The sequence below is a fragment of the Megalops cyprinoides genome, chromosome 11 (genome assembly GCF_013368585.1).
Source record: "Megalops cyprinoides isolate fMegCyp1 chromosome 11, fMegCyp1.pri, whole genome shotgun sequence".
Classification (NCBI taxonomy): domain Eukaryota; kingdom Metazoa; phylum Chordata; class Actinopteri; order Elopiformes; family Megalopidae; genus Megalops; species Megalops cyprinoides.
Window position 1 is genome coordinate 33,041,201 of NC_050593.1, and position 19,423 is coordinate 33,060,623.

At 41.6% G+C, this 19,423-nt stretch overlaps 1 protein-coding gene across 4 annotated transcripts in view; it reads right to left on the bottom strand.

Annotated features, from left to right (window-relative positions):
- The window catches only part of LOC118785856 (RNA-binding motif, single-stranded-interacting protein 1-like), a 46,115-nt gene extending 34,700 nt beyond the window's left edge, over positions 1 to 11,415 (bottom strand). For 3 of the 4 annotated variants that reach the window (XM_036540801.1, XM_036540802.1, XM_036540799.1), the window contains exon 1: positions 10,890 to 11,415. In XM_036540801.1, the coding sequence (XP_036396694.1) occupies positions 10,890 to 10,958 (69 nt within the window). In that variant the 5' untranslated portion in view covers positions 10,959 to 11,415. Of the gene's footprint in view, positions 1 to 1,992; positions 2,093 to 10,889 lie in introns of those variants that run through there. The other variant, XM_036540800.1, reaches the window with a different exon arrangement.
- Positions 11,416 to 19,423: the final 8,008 nt, after the last annotated feature.

The window sequence follows — 19,423 nt, forward strand, 5'->3', positions numbered from 1 at the left end:
GCTGTTGTGTTCGCTTATATTTCCTGCCTTTGGTTTGTAGCCCTTCTCACCGCATCCATGTCTCTCCCTCTGTGCCGTATGGCTGCAGAGCACTCCTTCTCTGCCCTGCGAAACGCAGGAAACAGCCATCCATGCTCACCCTCAGTGTGCGCTTTTGTTTGCGCTTTTGTGTCAGGGGCTTTGAACCGATTGCTAATAAGATTTGCAAACATCTGCTCTTTTGATCACTGCAAACAGAACAATGTCAACATTGCGCTAAAAAATCACGTCAGATGAAAAACAGAAGGCAGGTCTCTGAGACGTCTTTGATTGGGTTTAACTCAGGTGTGATCAACCAGCCCTTTTTTTTTAAAAAAATCTGAATTGTTCTGATGTCTATCATCCATTCAGGCTTTTCAGTATACATAATTCATTAGCAGAGAGCTGTGTGTTCTCCTCTTGTTCCTGTGTTCTTGCACTTACACGGTTGCTCACTTGCTATGGATTAACATTTGACGTCTAACTCTCCTGGGTCATCACACAGGACATAACGTCCTACGCTGAACAACACGGGCCACAGAAAAAGAGAACAGGGGTCTTTTCAGGTCAACGTATAGAGGCAATAGGTCACCGTAAGACAGGGCCAATAGATCTGATTCAGCAATGCTCGGGTCACTGTGTGAAAGGGCCCAGCGGGCTGATAATGAAAGTGGCACACTCCCTTTTGTGGCAGAGTAAAAGAAAACATATAATCCTGTTCAATTCAGCTTGTCAGTGCCACAAGTAGTGCTCTGTCACACTTTATCTTGCATTAGAGAACCTTATCCCACATAACAAACAGAAAGCAGGAAAGAGGTTGGGCTTAGAGATCCAGAACAGGCCCAAAATATCCGCCACCTCCTCTTCATCGCTTGTTGTTTTTTAATACTTGAATATCAAGCACCAGCAAGATGCTACTTGCCGGTGCCCTGACATTTCAAAATTCAAAACTGAAAACATGAAGGGAACTGAAGTCGTAGATCTTTTGGGAGTTTCTGTCAAGTCAAAATGTATGAAACCATGAGCTCTTGTAATTCTAATAGTTTTTATTTCACTATTTCACTTTGTTTCACTGATCTAAAATGCTACCTACTGCATTCATTATGTTGAATTGCATTTAATTCACTTACTTTAGTAAATCGTGACTTATAATATTTTACTTGCCTTTTATCGCATGCAGTGTTAGAAATACTTACTATATAGGTGGCAAGATGGAAACTGTACCATAATCCCCCATCATGACACAGTGTGCCAAGAGCACAGGTATCTGGTGTAAAAACAACCAGCAACAAATAGCTCACCTGCGAAGCAGCTTACCAGAAAAGCTCACAATGCAACCATTAGCTCTCGCCAACACAAATCAGCTCTCGAGGAGGCTGTTTTGACACAACACAGCTGTCCTTGCTGAATCAGCAGAGCAAACAAGCGATCAGAAAAAAAAAGGCAGCCCCTCCCCTCTGCCGAGTCCCTTTCATTTTCATTCTGGGCGCCTGTCAGCCAGAGACCTACAAAGGACCTTCTCTGCCTTCCTCTCTTGCCAAGCCTCCTTATAGATTTTACCAGCGCGGTTCATTTTTAGACATACGCAAATATAGATTGAGGATAACAACACGTTTGAGCTCTAACTAAACTCCACCTCCGCTGTTTCAAGGGAATTTGCTTTGGAAACCCTTTTCACCTTATAAAAAAAGACAACTGTGGTCTCTTTTATGCGTTCCAGAGTCAGGCAAACATGCTGCACATTCTTCAGGGGCACTAAAAGAACAAGTAGAGCAGCTTCTAATTGGAACGCCGCCGCTCAGAGTGTAACAAGACTTCCTTTTAAAGGCTTAAATCTCTCTCCCAGCAACTTCCTCCCTGACGGCTTCCTTCGGGGCGAGAGGTATCCCTGCCACAGAGCCTCTCTCACAAGGCGACGCAAACCCCCCCGCGGCCCTCGGAGGGGACGGGGAAGGGAAGGAGCCTGGTATTTACCTTCCTCGCTGGCTGGAGGGAGAGGGGATGTGGGCCGCGGCCCCTCTGAGACAGTGACAGGAGCATCTCGGAGAGAGAGCCGACCGAGGGTGTCACGGCAGAGTCACGCAAGCGAGAGAGAGAGAGAGAGAGAGAGCGAGAGAGAGCGAGCGAGCTGCACAGGAAGAGAGGCCTCTTTCAGAACGAATCCACGCGTCTGACGGAGAGAGAGGGGTGGGGGCGCGGGCGCGGGCGCGGGCTCGGGGCTGGGGAAGGCACGCACGCTTACTCAGAGCTGTGTGTAACTAGCAGAAGGAGAGGGAGTTGTGAGTTTGGCAAGGAAGCTATCCTATGAGAAACCAAGGAGGGCTGAGTCTGACACTGCAACAAGCACATCTATCTGACTTTCTTGCGAGCGGTAATGAACAGCAGCTGGATGAAGAAACACTGAGAGGAGTAACTCATGAGCGAACGTCTCTGGATATGTTTACACGGTGACTCTGCAAAACAAGTAACCATATCTGGGATATAGTTTATCTTCACGAAGCAATGACGCCACCGCAGTCCGTGCCAGCATTACACAGTGTAAAAAAGCAAACATTCTCAAGGCATGAAATCATTTCAGTGGAGCGAATTTACAGCGAGCATCCAGGGATATCAAATGACAAAAAAAGCGTTCAATAAAAACTACCATTCTCAGTTTCAGCAGCGGCTGAAACCAAGACTACAGCCACCATTTGGGGGATATTTTCAAGATGCATTTTTGAAGGTATATTTCAGAGTATGCATCACAAGCTGTAAAATAATGCTTATAATATATTACATCTTACTTTTTTGTGTGGTCTTATTTTTTTTCTCAAAATCACTATTTGTGCTATTCATTCACACCTTGCCTTGGAAGCTCACAATATAAGGCTGAAATTGTAAAAGACAATAAACCTGTCAAACATATAGTCATGTTTCTGTATACAGGAAAAGCTACAAAGCTACAAAGAGTGTAGCAATAATTTACAATGCTTCCCATCTAAAACTAGGGGTGAGGGTGGGGGGTTTGATGTTATCTGGGAGATGGAAGGACGCTGTGTAAACATACTGCCCCCCCACCCACACACACACACACACACACACACACATTAGACACCCTAGTCTCTTCATCTGTCCCAGGCCTTCACAGGCCATGTGATGGGTGATCTGTCTTTGAGTGACAGCACTGAGAGAGACTATATCATGTTCTGCTGGTTTGCTGTCAACACTGTAATGCTCAGAGCCAAAGCTTTGTTATCTGATATGCTCATAATGGTGTGTGCGTGTGTGTGTGTGTGTGTGTGTGTGTGTGTTTTTAGGGAGTGGGGGTGGGGGAACTTTTCATTTATCAGGATTTGATTATATTAGATTCCATTTCTTCATTGTTTGTTGAGCAGTAGAAATTTGCCTTGCTTCAGACTTGCAACCATTTTCATAGTCTCTGACATTTCAAACACCATACAACAATGTACACGTAAAAAACCAGTCATCTATACTGGAAAATCTGCAAAATGAGAAATATCTAATTTAGCTTTCAATACAAGTTCAACAATTTCAAAAGAATAAAAAAAATTAAATGTCCAGTGAAAAAATTCACATAGCCCAAAAATTCATCATCAATTCTGACAAAATATAATGCAAGACATAGTTTGACATAGACAGAGATTCAGGAAATACTTTATATGATTCAGTTCAGTTAGAAATTTAGAGAAAATCCACTTAATTAAAACATTTGACCTGCATCCAGGAAACACGTGTTCAAGTATCAGATTAACACCAAATGGAAAGTGACCTTCTGCCTGTGCAAACTAAAAATCAACATTCACGTTCTCCAAAATTTCAAGAATTGCACAGTTTTTAAAATGTGCACCGTCATAGTTTCCAAACCCCTGAGGTCCCCCTAGTGGGGCCCTCCTCTACTCTGTTTTTCCTCTGGCCCATATTTGACCATGCTGTATAGTAAATTATCTGGGGAGAGCCTTCAGCTAGGATTTGTTCAGCAAATTTATTTAACTGGAGTAATGACATCTTTCTATTAGGACAAGTTATAACAGCATGAAGTTAACTTACTGGAAGCATGTTTTACTTTGTAAATATCAAACAATTCTGTTCAGTTATGGCAGTATTACAGAATAGAATATACATAAATGCACTGTAATTTTATACAGTATGAGGAAAGCTAATTAAATATGGTGTTATAGAATGTTAAACACATAAGTTAACTACATGTGAAATACATCACCATGCTAATTACCTACCAAAGCCAAGCAATAGGTTTCTCACAGATGTAAAAGATTGTATTGCTTTCATTACCCTTGTGCTCTCTATTGGTTCCTGTGTGCCTCCTCCCTTCCTCTTCCTCTCCATTTTACAAGTGGAATGCTCATTCACCTTGTCACTCGCAAGGTCTCTGATAATTCCCATCTATGGTGTTAACCGTCTCCCCTCAGCAACCCACATGCTGTCGGACTTTGCACACATGGGCATATGTGCCTTGTGGCCCTTGCCCAGTCATGGCCAGCTGCTGAGCCATTTACAGCGCTAAGCCATTTCCTCAACAGCCATGTGTGCTTTTGTCAGACTGGTTAGCTTATAGGGGCTCCTGAGTGGCTCAGTCATTAAAGCACTCGTCTTGAGAGCAGGCTGAGCCCTATGGCCCAGGTTCAGACCTAACTCAGAATGACTGGGAGAATGACCCGAGTGGCAGGAAATTTTGGCTGTGTTTTGCTGGGGTTAGGGGTGGTAAGGTCAGTCAGGGTTTTCCTCTCATTTCACCGATCTCAGACACCCTGTGATTCATCAGGCTCTTGCATGTCACCCCTTGGATGATGTCGGTTAAGTGGCACCTATCCTCCATTTGGCCCCCACTTCACTGTGGTACACTGGGGGGCTTGCAGTGCGAAAAACTGGCAGCATGTGAATATACTGGACGATTACATTAAATAGTGGACCAAACTTATGATTTGTATTCATCATTAGTGATGTGAGAGTGAGGCTTCATAAACTCCATAGTAAATGCTGCTCCTATGTGCTGTCAGTTAGTCACCTGTACAAACCTATCAAAATGCTTTGCTTTCTTTAGCAGAACTCAGTTACCGGCGCATCACAGTTAGCGAGTCACAGACAGCACATAACAGGTTCACCCATTTTGGGGTTCAGGAAGCATAACACAATTTCTTTTAAATTGGCACAGACTGGGAGGGTCAGTTTGATGTGCTTACTGCATAGGTCTGAAAGAAAACCGCTGAGTCCACTTTAATAGCAACATTCTGTAGGGAAATGGAGTCACTCTACCTAGGATCTGTATGTTGTGATTTTCTTCTGTTAGAAAGGAGTGAGCATGCTTAAGATGGCTAAAGCAAATGGTTAACCGATAGCAGCTGTAGCTAGTTTCATATCAAGCCACAGCACATGACTGAAATCTTGCAGTAATTTTAGCTGAACACAATGATCTGACACCAGCTCGCTTCCCGTTCTATGTTATGCAATCTATTTGCATCATGGAGCAAATGTATCATTGATAGGATGCAAGGTGTAAACACAAGTCTATTCTGGGGTCATCTATAATAGTAACATACAGTACATGTTTCTCACAGGGATATAAACTCCTTTTGTCTGAATGGATGACGATGAAATCTATATACTCAAATTGAAAAAAAACTGATCAGTTCAGACAAGAATATCTAAGTCAAATAAATCTTAAACAAGAGCAAGAGCAGGCACTTTTTGATAGATGGGTGAGTGAGTGATACTACCAATTTCGGGATTGTTTTTTTCCACTCAAAAACTATTACACCTATATGTTGACTTCATTCAAAGGCACCTTACAATAACAGCATATAAACTTCAACAAAAAAAAAAAGAAGAAAACTCATAAAGTCAGGAAAAATTCAGAGTCACCAATGAGCAAATAAAACAACCAGAAGTAGGCATGCCTGTGTAAATCATAACTGGCTAAACAGCAGTATCAGTTTTTGACAGAGGAAACCATAAATGCTGCACCTTGATAACAGTAACCATACTTCCTGAACTTCCTGAGGAAAGGAAAAACAGCCGACCTTGAATAAAGAAATAAACTAATATTTAGCGATCATGGTAACAAGTATTAATATCTTACACATACAGTGTACTGCTTAAATATGATTATCTGCTTAATAAATGTTCTCTTTTGGTTTATTTGTTGTGATGTGTTATATATCTTTAACACAGCCTTCCACGTGATAAGGCAGTGTTTTGGTTAGTTGTTAAAAAAGCTCACAATACATCAAATGAGCTGGTTTAATATCGCTTAATTTGTTTGAAAAATTATTCTCATTCACACATCTAGGAAACCAATAAGCATTTTTCAGCCCTTACCAAGAACAATTGGTTGAATAAGAATAAAAATGTATCGGAATAAATTAGAAGAACATTAATGAACTTTTTTTATGAACAATGTTGCATGCAAATTCTTTTATGGGCTATAAAGTTACATGTGAAAAGATGGCAAAATTATGAAGTTTATCATTTATTATCAGAAAGCTTATATTTAAATGGAAATCACAGTGCCTATGATGTTGTTGTTTTTAATTTAGATTGGTCATATGCAAAGAACAATTAAATTAAATTAAAGTATGCTGTTGCCAACATGTAATTGCAATTACTTTTATATATGGATTCATATACTTATGTCTGGTGGGATATCCAGAAAATAACTTCAAAATAAACAAATCCCTTTCCATGGAAATAATTCATAATGGAAAGCTTCCGAGATATTCCACCTCTTGAAACATCTCTATGAAAAACGTATACATATGCATCCCTTTATGAACACAGAGTATTCCAGTTAATAACATGAATAACTAACTCCAACAATTAACGAACAGTAAGCACATAATGGAACTGTCGTCCAGCCCATTAATAAAAAAAAAAAAAAAAAAAAAACCACGGATGTGCTTCTTTTCTTTGGAACAAACATTAGCATCCTTCTAAACCGAGGCTATATGTTCACCCCGAAGGCAAATGCACAGGTCTGCGTGGAATGGGAGAAGTCCACAGACGGGCTTGCTGCTCGACAGAGGCCAGAGCGCTGAGGGTTTGACTGCGCACTGGGCTTCCTTTCTGCTCATGTCAAACTTTCAAGAATGAGAATCATATGAGCACAATGGGAGCTCTTTCAGCCCTATGCCACATAAAGGGCAGCACAACTATGCTGTTTAATTGTGTACACTCTGCTGCCAGGCAACCAGCCACACTTTATTGTAAACATTGTATAAGGCTTTGTCGGCCTCAGCATAATGCCATTGTTCGGCGTTTCTGCACGTAATGCCCACGGCGGTTAATGCGTTCGCCCCCTCTCGCCGATCATAGGCTCGGTGTTGACGAGGACAGCCCGCCAAACAGATATCAGTATTTGTCAACATCCAGTGTTTTAATTGGCTGAAGGAGCACGCTGTTGTCATGGGGTTTTAAACAGGGGGTTGCAAATGTATGAGCTGTTACCTTTTGTGACCTTACTTTCACAACATCTCTGAAGATTAAAATTGAAAAAGTGAGAATCAATGAAATGATCTATAATCTATGAAAGAGAAAGTTGACCTGTTGTTATAACCTGAACATGTCTAAGTTTGTAATGCTATATGTCACATATCTAAATTTAAATTCAGTAAAGGGTAAAATAAAGACACAGAGATATAACATCATTTTCAACAGTGGGAGATAATTTGTTTGACCGTATTATTGATTAACATTAACCATGTCTTGTAATATTGTTTATGGAAATGGTGAACTAATTCTTTTTTTCTGTTTAATTTATCAGTACAGGATTTCATATATTTGTGCCTTTGTCAATATGTATTTCCCTGTAAACTTTCATTTAACAGCATTTTTCTTGTTATTTACTTAAGTATCTTACATGCAATATATATAATATATACACATTAAAAATTGAGTGCTTTGTACATTTATAAAGCATCAAACATATTTCAATGTAAAATCCATTTGATGGCCAGTAATGCCTTTCTCTGTACAGCTAGATATTTGCAATAATGCACATATGAACACATACAATCATATGTGCATCTTCACAGCAATATCGACTCTTAGTAATCCTTAATGAGTCTAAAAGCGCGGTGCAACCTCTCACAGCCACTTTGTCCAGGATAACAACAGCTGGCCCACCACACTGACAGAAATACAAAACACATAAAAGTTTCTCCAATTGTCCAGGCTAATCCCGCAACAATCGTCCACTGTGTAACACCACTGCAGCTAGTAACTGCAAAGGGATGAATCCAATGGGGTACCCAGCTCCTGAGAACTGACTCAGCACAGAGACACGTCCTCCCAAAACAAATATGAGCAGGTTCAGCTTTAAGGCAATGAGACATGCTGGTTTATTTTGTCGAGAACAGTGCAGCAGTAATTCATTATGATGACAACTCATGGACCGAGACCCAGACAGTGTAAAATTGGTGCCGTGACATCATCCAATCCCTCTGTAAGGGCAGCGCTGTTTACAGGTTACCAACAAAAGAACTTTGTCCTCAGCCCACCCTCTGTAAATTGTGCGTGTCATAAAACAAAGTTTAAAAGCAACATCACTCTGCATAAACAAATGGACGAAGAGCTCCAGGCATTCGTCCACCCACACTTACAACCAGTTTGATTATTTGTTAGTCTCTAAATACTTAACAAAGTTAGCATATGCTAGCACATTCACCAGTCATTGCTGCTGATTGTTTCATGTTTTTGATTGTTTTGTCTGATTGTCCTTCATGTTATACATAGAGAATTGCTTGACGTTTCACAAGTAAAAAGGTTAAACACAAAGAATTGGGATTCAGTTGAGATCTGATAAAAGCAGTCTTGTTCGAGGATGATGTTCAGTAGCATAGGCTTGTTTATACAAGCTGATTTTCACCACGACTGTATGAATCTAGCAACATCTGTAATGGGATGTGATCAATACAGAGTGCATTATGTAGGCTACCACTGGCATCATCAACATTAGCGGTTTATAACAGCCAATATATCCTGCCCACACTGGAACTACAGGCCATTACAAGGCTTTTTCCCCTTGAATTATTTAGAAGGGAAAGTCAGCCACCTGACTGCACATTAGCTATATTAAACGTTAGGAACTTTCTTCTTCCATCTTAAAAGCTTGTTGCATGCTATAGTGAGGGGGATCCAAATGAACTGAACTGTTTTCTCCCGCAAGGTTCCAATGTATTATTCATACAGTGTTACAAAATAGGTAGGCATACCCTTAGGAACGTGTCATTAAATAGGCAGTCACGTTTATTAAACATGCATGATGCTTAATAAGTGATGCACTGGATTCTGCACCCAGACCTGCTTAAGAGTGCCATATTTACTTGCCCTATCAGTGACACACTAATGGTCCCTTCTGAAGTTGTTCAACAGACCAGTAGTTTACGTATACTAATTTAGACGCATCTGTTCGACGAACGGTGACTGTGAATTAATGTTAAGGGACATATGTGTGTGAAAACAGACCAATTGCCCTTTATTTGTTAACACATCTCTCAAGTGAAGGATCTCCTTCATTCATAAATCCCCAAGCCACTGACTGCCAGGGTTGCCTCTCCCTTATTCACGCGGGTAACAGGTAAAATGATGCTTCTCCACAGTACAGCACCAGCAGGTGGACCGTTAAAACCACCAAAATATAGATGAATCACAGGTTTGAGCCGTGAAAACGCAGCGTATAATGGTTATGCAAGATACAGGTAGTACCACAGGTATGAGCACTGCAGCTTCATAGACTTATCAGCTATATAACCTTACTGTAGCATAAACGTGATAAATGTCTTTTTCTTCAGATTTTTATAATCATTTCAATGTATCTTTTTTCCCCTCCCTGTCCCACTAATTCCAATGCCCGTGCTAACTCTTTCCATATCAACAGCCAGCTTGTGGTCATGCATTTTTCGGTATTTCAATCTAGCATTTCAAAAGCAGCAAATCATTTACTCATTTCATACAACCTAGAAAAATACCTCTCCGGGTCAATGCGGCAGCATTTTATTTAATTTAAACGCTTGACAGACTTTATTGTCCCGTTAATTATTCTGGGCTGTTTGTCAATGAGCAGATGATTATCGAGCTAATATGTAAACAGATTTAGTCCATCTATGACGTTCTTTGAAGAAAACTAATCAAAGCATGAACTTGAACTCAACAAACGCATCGTATTAAATGCAAGTCAGTGAAATAACAGGAATGAATTACGCTGCTGAGTGGAAACATTGAAAACTGTTTAAATAATAGTGAAGGACAAACGACGTTGCGCATTTCCTTATAAAAACTGTAATACTGACTCGATATGCTGAATAAACATTGGTAATCCATTCAATTTTCAGGGATTATACATAGTGTTACTATTATTGTAACGTTGACAGGATATAAAAATGTTATTATATGGGATTCTATTCAGAACCATACTATGCAGCTAATTAATTATAATTAAGTCACAAATTTCGTAACGTATGTAATCCCTTAAAAACAGTAGAATAACGCACCCAACACAATGCAGTTTTGATCAGTGAGATAATTCACAAATATAACCTTTATAAAAACAGTACAGCATGGTTGGAGAACATTCTCTCTCAGCAAGCAGCATGAGCGGTCCAAAAATAACGCAGGAGATATGTAGGGTTTGGATATACGAGCATTAAGATTGTTCGATAAACTGTTAACGGTAGGTTACACAATAAACTCTATATCACACACTGATTTCTTCTCAAGCCATTATTCGCAAACATTCGTTCTTAAATGCGGCGTGCAATGCCAAACATATACGATAATAATCATTTCATGGAAATTAGTCTAGACACAAGAGACGCCCCTATACATTTTTCTGCTATGTAAATAAAACATAGTTACTGTACCGTAGGTCGCAGGTACTGTGGGTAGTAGTAAGAGTACTGGTACATTTGTTGTTTCCACACTTTTCCCATGAAGATACAGATTTAAGCATACAACGCAGGAACTGGGGGTTCGCCTACTTCTGCGCTGCTTTCGTCCTCTCGCTTCCTCCGTGTTCAATTTTCGGCAGACCTCACCCAAAACCGACCACTGAACACACAGGGCATTTGCGCACCTCCGCCAGCCTCGCAACACTCGTTCACCTAAAAACGGCGGCTCGTATGCGAGTCGATCTAGCCGCTCAAGCTCGAACCGGCCTTGAATTTTTCACTGTAAACCAAGCTGTCCCATTACGACAGTATAGTCAGGACGTTCGGGGGTGTTCCAGCAACGCTTTTGTGTGTAAACGACCAGCTCCAATAGCTTCGTCTGAATCGTAAAATCAGTGTAAGAAACCCAGTTTCTATGTACGCAGTAGGCTATAAGAACTCATTTAAACAATTCCGTTACCGGTGTTCACCTGGCACAGAAAAAATGACAACTGTATATAGGGACATCAGGAGATCTGTGGGCATTTACACAAGAACTATTAAACATCCCTCCCATTTTCACCCCTTGCACAGGAACTCCTGTGTCAATATCGTAACCTGATACACGTAGCCGTTATTGCAAAGTAAATATTGCCTTTTGTTTGAGAAGTGAAATCATCTGATATATTCCAAGTGCTTCTTGGATGCCCCGTTGGCATGGTTGCACGTAAACAGGCCTTACGTGGCATCATACAGTGATCACTTCAGAACCCAGGTGAGTCTGTCAATACATCTATACCTACCTATCTATTCCTCCCTGAATTGCCAAAGGCGGCACATATTACATACCAAACACACTCACCATATTTTTTAATTCACAGCATTTTCAATAAGATGGTGTAGACACGCTATTTTAGTTTTCTAAGTATGTTGTATCACACCTGATTAAATATCTGAACTAGCTAAGGAACTACAGGGGAGAAGGTTTCAGAGAGGAGTCTTCATATCTTGAGTTCAAGGACATGGCATAAGAAAATGACATATTTCTCAGATATTATTTATTGCAAATGTATCTTTATATTTCACATTTTAATCATATCGAACAGATTTGAATAAATGCCAGAATGATTTCACAACATCAGCAGTATGCATTAATTGTTTGTTAAAATGTGGGTCTGTTAAAATTAAGCATAGTGACATGCGAGAAGCCAAAATGGAGAGCTTGTTAACTAAAAAAAATTACAATACATTCACTACTTATTTGCTGACATTCTGAACAGAACCTTTATGCAATGTAACAAAAAAATAAGGTCTCAATATTTCTCTTGTGGACATATTTACACACATATACATACACACACACACCAGAGAAAGAGCAGAATAATGGAAATGTACACTATACATAACATATGGGGCTATAAATTCATTTCAATATACTGGACTTGATCTTATCTGTAGTTTACATCTTTATGGATTTTCTCACATCAGATGAGTAGTTGAAAAGTACATTAAACATAGTCATTACATTAATCTGTGTTGTGATAATATATCATGCCATTAGTCCAGTTTCATTTAGCCATTTTTAGAAAGTAGTCTGTATTCCAGGTGAACTATGTCCAATTTTAAAAGGCAACAGTGCAGAGATGTTGCTTAATCACAGTCACATTTGCAGCCGTAACCACAAAATGCTTCTGGAAAACTGGCTACTGACTCCTGAGTGCAATCACATTGAAGAGGCTGGAAGACAGCGAGAGATGTAATCAGACTGAAACATGGAAAGTATTTTACTTTGAAAGAAACCTTGATTAATCCACAAAAACAACTCGACTTCTTTCTGATCTGAAAGCATTCTTCAGAACCAAAGTCAGTTTAAGTACAATATATTGAGAGTGATATTAAGCTCATAGTCTGAATTACGAAGAAGCTGAGCGTGCCTTAAAGGCTAGAGAACCTTTGTGCTCTAAATATTGTTGGAGAGTGATTATGAAAGAGCATCAGGGAGGAAATCAAAGAGAGGGAAGCAGGCATTAATCACAGCCCTGCACATAATGTGGAGGACAGAGGTACGTCATGGGGCAAGCGTTCAGGAGTTATTCACAGGCAACAGGAAACATTCCTGATGCTTTTCCTCTCAGTCACACCACTTTTAAAACCCCCCAGTGAGGGAAAGGCACTGTTTTCATTCACTGGTGTCGCACGTAACATGGCAGTTATTGGACCGATGTCACGTTTCTGCCACGGCCGGCGCGAGAGACACTCGGCCGCAGTGCGCGGTGAACAGTGGGCGGGCTGGAATCTTGACAGTGTTCCAGATTCAGTCACAAGAGAGAGGCGAGGGAACGGGACCGCTCAGCCGGCCTGTGAGTGAGAACTTCCTGCTCCCAGCGGCAGGAAACTGCCAGCTTCCAGCGAGGAAGGGCTGGGCTCGTTCCTGTAGGAGAGGCCCCTGAGCCTGGATCAGATAAGAGCGAGGGAGTCAAACGCTATGGAGAACGCCCCCACCCCAGTCCCAATGTTCGGGTTCAATCAGGAAACAAGCTCTGCAACATTGACATCTACTCTCTCTCTCTCTCTCTCTTTCTCTGTCTCTCTCTTCCTCTCTCTGTCTCTCTTTCTCTCTCTCCCTCTCTTTCTTTTTCCCTCTCTCACTTTCCTTCTCTTTCTCTCTCTCACATACTCACTCACACACATATGGAATAAAAGTGCTATCAAACAGACATAGCAAAAGCCAATCTCAGTCTGTTCTGCTCAATAAGACTGTGATAGGAAATGAACTGATTTTCACATATGGGCACAGGGTCATTAGCTGTTGGGTTGTTACGCTCTTTTGAGCATTCTTCTGAGAAGGAAGAAACCCTCTGTCTTCCTGTGATCCGGTGGTGATGAAAGCAGGTCTGAGCAGGGGCGCAGTGGAGAGTCTGTGGACCTTTTGGCCCCACTAGATGGATGTGTTTTCCAACAGTTTCAGCCTTGGCCTTATGCAACCCCTGCCAGAAACCAACATGCATAGGGCCACCCATGAATTGCGCTATTTTCTATAAAATGACTCAACCCACATGCCCAGAAAAATGCATAGCATTTAGGCCTGAATCACTGTTTTTCTCAAAAATGTTTGTTATGTGGATTTGTGGAAAAGCTCATCTTTTATTTTCAGTTTTATATCCATGCTATAAGTCTCAGTCAATATAAAACTAGATTTATTTAATTAGTGGTATTTCCTATGTGCGTTTTTCTTCACTTAGAAGCTTGCCTGAAAGACAGTTGGTAGGGCCTGGGAACTATTTGAATGACGTTTTGTTCTATGGAAACATTACACATGCAAAGATGTTAGACATTTCAGGAGATATTCAACAAAAGCAAGACTTCTGAAGGGTGTTCCAGAAAATGAAGATTCACATGAAGTTTATTTTTGTAAATGTATAACCTTATAAAATTGATTTAATGCTAGAATGAGTGAATTGTAACATTTTATCCTGTCTTCTACATTTCAGTATGAGAATGCAGACTAATTCAAGTATATTGTCAGGCGTTTCAGTATGCAGAAATAGGATTCAATAAAACTGTTGGCTGTCAGCATAATTATAATGGGGAAAAATATAATTTCTATGAGTTACTCTTGATAAGAGCATCTGTTGAGCAAACACGTAGCTGTAATTATAATTTCATCAGCTGCAGATGACACCTCTGGCAGATTCTCCTAGGACTTTCCTGGCAATATCAAAGAGACAGGGAGTTCACGATTAACACAGCACATTAAAGCAGCACCCATAAGCATCCATCTAACTGTTAGCGGATGAAGGGGCCAGATAACATTGAAACAGCTCCCTTGATCTGTATTACCATCCAATTGCATTTTGATGATGTTATTCCACCAGCCAATTAACATCAAAATGTATTTGTTCAGGCACAATTTTTACACCTGGATTACAATTTTTACAATTGCCATCAGCAATATTTACCATTTTTGATTACTATTGACAGTGCACTAACTCCAGTTTTACTGGAGTGTACATGACCATGAATGCAGTCTTTTTTTCTTTGCTGTGACTGTTGAGAAAACACAGGAGGGTCTCTCTTGGGGGGTGGGGTGGGGGGAGGGGTCTCAGCTCTGGGCTCAGAGTTCTCTCTCTTTTTTTGTGGATTCATTATCTGCCATCTATTTGTCCCACAGCACACTTCCAGATGTGCACGGATGACATGCTCGTTCATCACGCAGAAGGAATCCGTTTGGCTGGACACAGCTAAAACACATGCAGGTGAGGCTGCACCCCCCCCCCCCCCCCCAGGTCCATTAGCCTCCGCCTGGCCATGGAGGCTTTCAGTGCCGCCATGTTTCTGAGCTGCAGATTGAACCTCTCTGTGTCATAGCCCTCCTTACATAATGGAAGTATAGTGAGAATGTTGGCCGCTTTGTCCCAGTAAATACCCTGCTGTATAAATGGATAAAAATTGTAACATAAGTAAGCTGCTCTGGGTAAGAGTGTTTACTAAATGACAGTAATGTAATGCAATGTAATTTCAACATTATACCTCCAGAAGAACTGGATTGAGAGGTTTTAGTATATGTGTATTTTTTTTGAAAACAAGCAGATCTCTGATTTAAGGTTAAACGGATCAGAAAGGTGAGAGAGAAATGTATCTGATGCCTGTCTGAGTTAAAGGAGAGTGATGTTTTGGCACAGGCTGTGTTTTGATTAGAGTTGTGTGGGGCCACATTTGCCCACCTACAGCATAAAGGTCAGCTTGCACAGCAACACTTTTTGATGTTCAGTATTTTTTTTTTCCTCTCATATTTTGTCCTAACTGACATATACAGTAAATCTTCCCTTGCTAAAACAAATTTATTTTTCTACAGTAGTTTGCATCATTGCTTTATATTTCACTAGCTAGTAAAGTTTTGAAGGACTGAAATCCAACCAGGACAAATTTCAATGCTAGAGCACTGAAAAAGTATTTCAGAATGTGGTGTATCACAACGCTGGTATTTTCATGGACACGTTGGAGCTTTTACACATGTGAACACTAATGTGCCCTCACTGAGTACTTGTGCTTTTCCCTGACTCCCTGAAACAACATTCTAGTCAACCTCACGCTTGACTGTCTGCATCAGCGTTCTCCTCCATGTTCTTGTCATCCCCACATACACCTATATCCTCCCTGTGAGAGCAGGAATCCCCGAGGGACAGCTGAAACAACATCATTATCCCCCCCCCCCCCCCCCCACCCCACCCCACCCAGTTAGCGTTTTCTCTTGATGATGGGATCCACTCGCTCCTAGGAGTTTGGCAGGGCTTCCAGCTTCCTGTCAGCGGCCATTTTCCATCCCTGAACACATGAGCGCACTTGGCTGCGTGGTTCGCAGCGATTATGTCACACCACAAAACACTGAAACACTTTTTTTTTTATTTCCGAGAAGTAAACAAGCTAATCAGTTCCGAGTGAAATCCCGCTATGGCTTGCCATCCAACACCTAGGCAGGGAATTAAAAAAAGAGAGGGTGGGGAGGACTGACATTTTCAAGTCTTTTAAAACTCAAAAGCGTGGTGAAATGGAAATAACAGTCTTCCTCTGCGCTGGCACAAGAATTTAAGAATGGAAGAGTGCGTGTGTCTCCTCCACTGATTATTAAAATATTAATCACTAAGGATGTTCCCTCCATTATTTCTCCTTTCCTTCCACTTCCTCAGACGCTTGTTCTTCGGGTTCCTGAAATGTGATCTGCGCATTTTTCTCTCAGCATTCCTCAGTCTCCCCTCCCCTCCCCCCTCAGAACCCCCCCCCCCCCCATGGATGCCTGGGCTCTGTGGCTTGCCCTCCCTCTGATCTCTCAACGCGGCAGACCTACAGCAGTTTGCTTATTTTGCTGGCTCTGGAGACGTGGGAGAAACCATCCCGAGCGCCAAGATTTACCGGCGTACTCGGAGCGGGGCCCTGGAATGTGCATGGCACCCTCGTCCAGCGGCGGATCTGAGAGCCTAACAACACGCTTTCACTGCAAGAAGCGCACTGTCAATATTTCACAAGCTCTAAATGCTGGCCAAACACAGATACGTGACATATTAAGTCGGGCGGTGAGCTGTTTAGAAGTGGCCAACCGCCGTGACATCCTCAGTCACCACATAAACACGCGCTGTTGTAAGCTGCAGATGGACTGTGTCTGTTCACATCTGAGAAGACATTACATGAGAAACCATGTAGATGCATGAGTATATGATTATATAGACACCACAATATCTATGAAAGTACCCGTACATATCGGTAAAATGGAGATAAATGATTTAGCCTGCTTTGGCAGGACTGGGTTGCTTGATGAACAGACAGCATTGATCTAGTCTTCACTATGCTCCATGGGCCTCCTGTAGGACAGAAGGATGATTGCACTGAGCGCGCTCAGAATACTACACTGAAAACATCTGCCACGCAGGGGGACACCCTTTGCTGACCTCACAGGGAGGCTTCTCATTGGGGTAACACACGTGTTCGGTCCCACTGCACCTGGGGAGATACTCCAACAGAACGTGCCCTACAGAAAGTGTAAAGACCCTTTCTCCATACCTCTGATGCCATTGCTGATGTCACTATTTATGATTATTCTGAACATGACAGGAGAGAGTTGGGATAAATGATAAATCACTACTTTACATTTACAATATTGTCACTTAGCAGATTCTCTTATCCAGAGTGACTTACATAGATTGCAATGTTACCCATTTATACACATGAATATCCCAAACAGAAATGACACCTTCGTTTTTGTTTTGTTTTTTTCCCCTCCACCGTAACACCTCCACCCACCTCCCCTTCCCCTCACACACACACACACACACACATACACACACACACACACACACACACAGACAGAGCACAGCAGTGACGTGCAGCCAGGTCTACGTTCCAGACTGAGCTTCAGCGGCCAGGTAAGGTCCCACTGAGAGAGCTGTCACGGCACCGGTGCTACCTGCGTGGGTTTAATCAGGTTTTTCAGTGGGAGCCGGCCGGCCGCAGAGGCCGAATCACCCCGTTTGGCTGGAGGAAAGCAGAGGTGGGGAGTTCACGCTCAGCAGCAGACAAGCAGAGACAAGACAGGTGGACAGGTGGCCACGTCTGCGCTGTTTAGGTACAAACAATGCACCTGCGAAGACGGGGGCTGTCCGTACCTCACTCTTCAAGGAGGGGAAGTCAAATGCTGGAGACATGCACACCGACATCTCTGTCTGACATGTTTATCATTACACTACATTACATTACGCTACGTTACATTACATTACACTACATTACATTACGTTACACTACATTACACTACACTACGTTACATTACATTACACTACATTACATTACACTACATTAATGGCATTTAGCAGATGCTCTTATCCAGAGCCACTTACATAGGTTACAGTTCTTACATGTTATCCGTTTATACAGCTGGATATTTACTGAGGCTGTTCTGGGTTAAGTAGCAATGCCCGGGGGTACAGTAGCAGTACAGGAAATCGAACTGGCAACCTTTTGGTTATGTGCCCTGCTCCTTACCAGTATCCTAAACTGCCACCCCAGTCTTTAAAAGTCTCCTTATTTCCCTTTGAGCCTCCTACATAGTCTTGACTGTGTGTGTGCCATGTTTGCTTTTGCTGATGAGGTGACGGTAATGTAGGTAGGTTTGCTCTCGGCACTTTAAGTGGTTTGAAAGCTGGACTACTTCATGCATGACATGACCTCTAGCCTCTGAGACAAAGAGGCTACATACTAAGCGTGTAAAAGCTGGGGGCCCAACTGCAGTGAATACAATGGAGGGAAACTGCAATAATTTCATTTTGTCGGAAATAAAGTGCATATCAGAACTGTATGAGTCACTCTGATATCTGAATCCGTCACTCTGATGTGAATCTATTGTTCTTTTTTTCTTTCATCATTACAGGGGATTTACGTCTCTCGACTTTCTGAAATTACAGGGGAGGCCTAACTAAATTGATTTTACAATACCCATATTATTACGGTGTTTCCCTTGGAATGGTATTAAAATATACCAGTAACTAAGTTAGTCAGCAATGACATTCCATGGCAAACTGAAACTTGTTTGGAATGGAGTGACATCATAACAGCATAATAGTATGTCCTGTCACTGAGACTTCCTTGTCCTGAGCCTTCTGTTAAGATCTCTATGATCATCTTTCAGGAAATGTCTTTAATCATAGGTTTCAGTTACACCCAGAAATAAAACCAGACTGCCTCTTACATAAACATACACTGCCAGCCAAAAAGAATCACTTACTGTACATAGAAACCATACATACCATACATGCCATGCATAGAAAAGCTCTGTAACCCAAGCTGCACAATAAATTTGAAGCCGTTCCTGAGAGCGCTGTTAGTAGAATGTTTTGTGGGCGTTGAATAACAGGTAAATGCCACTTCTTACTGTCTAAGCAATGTGAAGGCGTGGTTTGAGATTATGGGTATTTTAAGCCTGGGCATTTAGCTATCAGAGTTATCTGATGTAAATCCCATTTAGACCAAATTGTAGCTAAAGG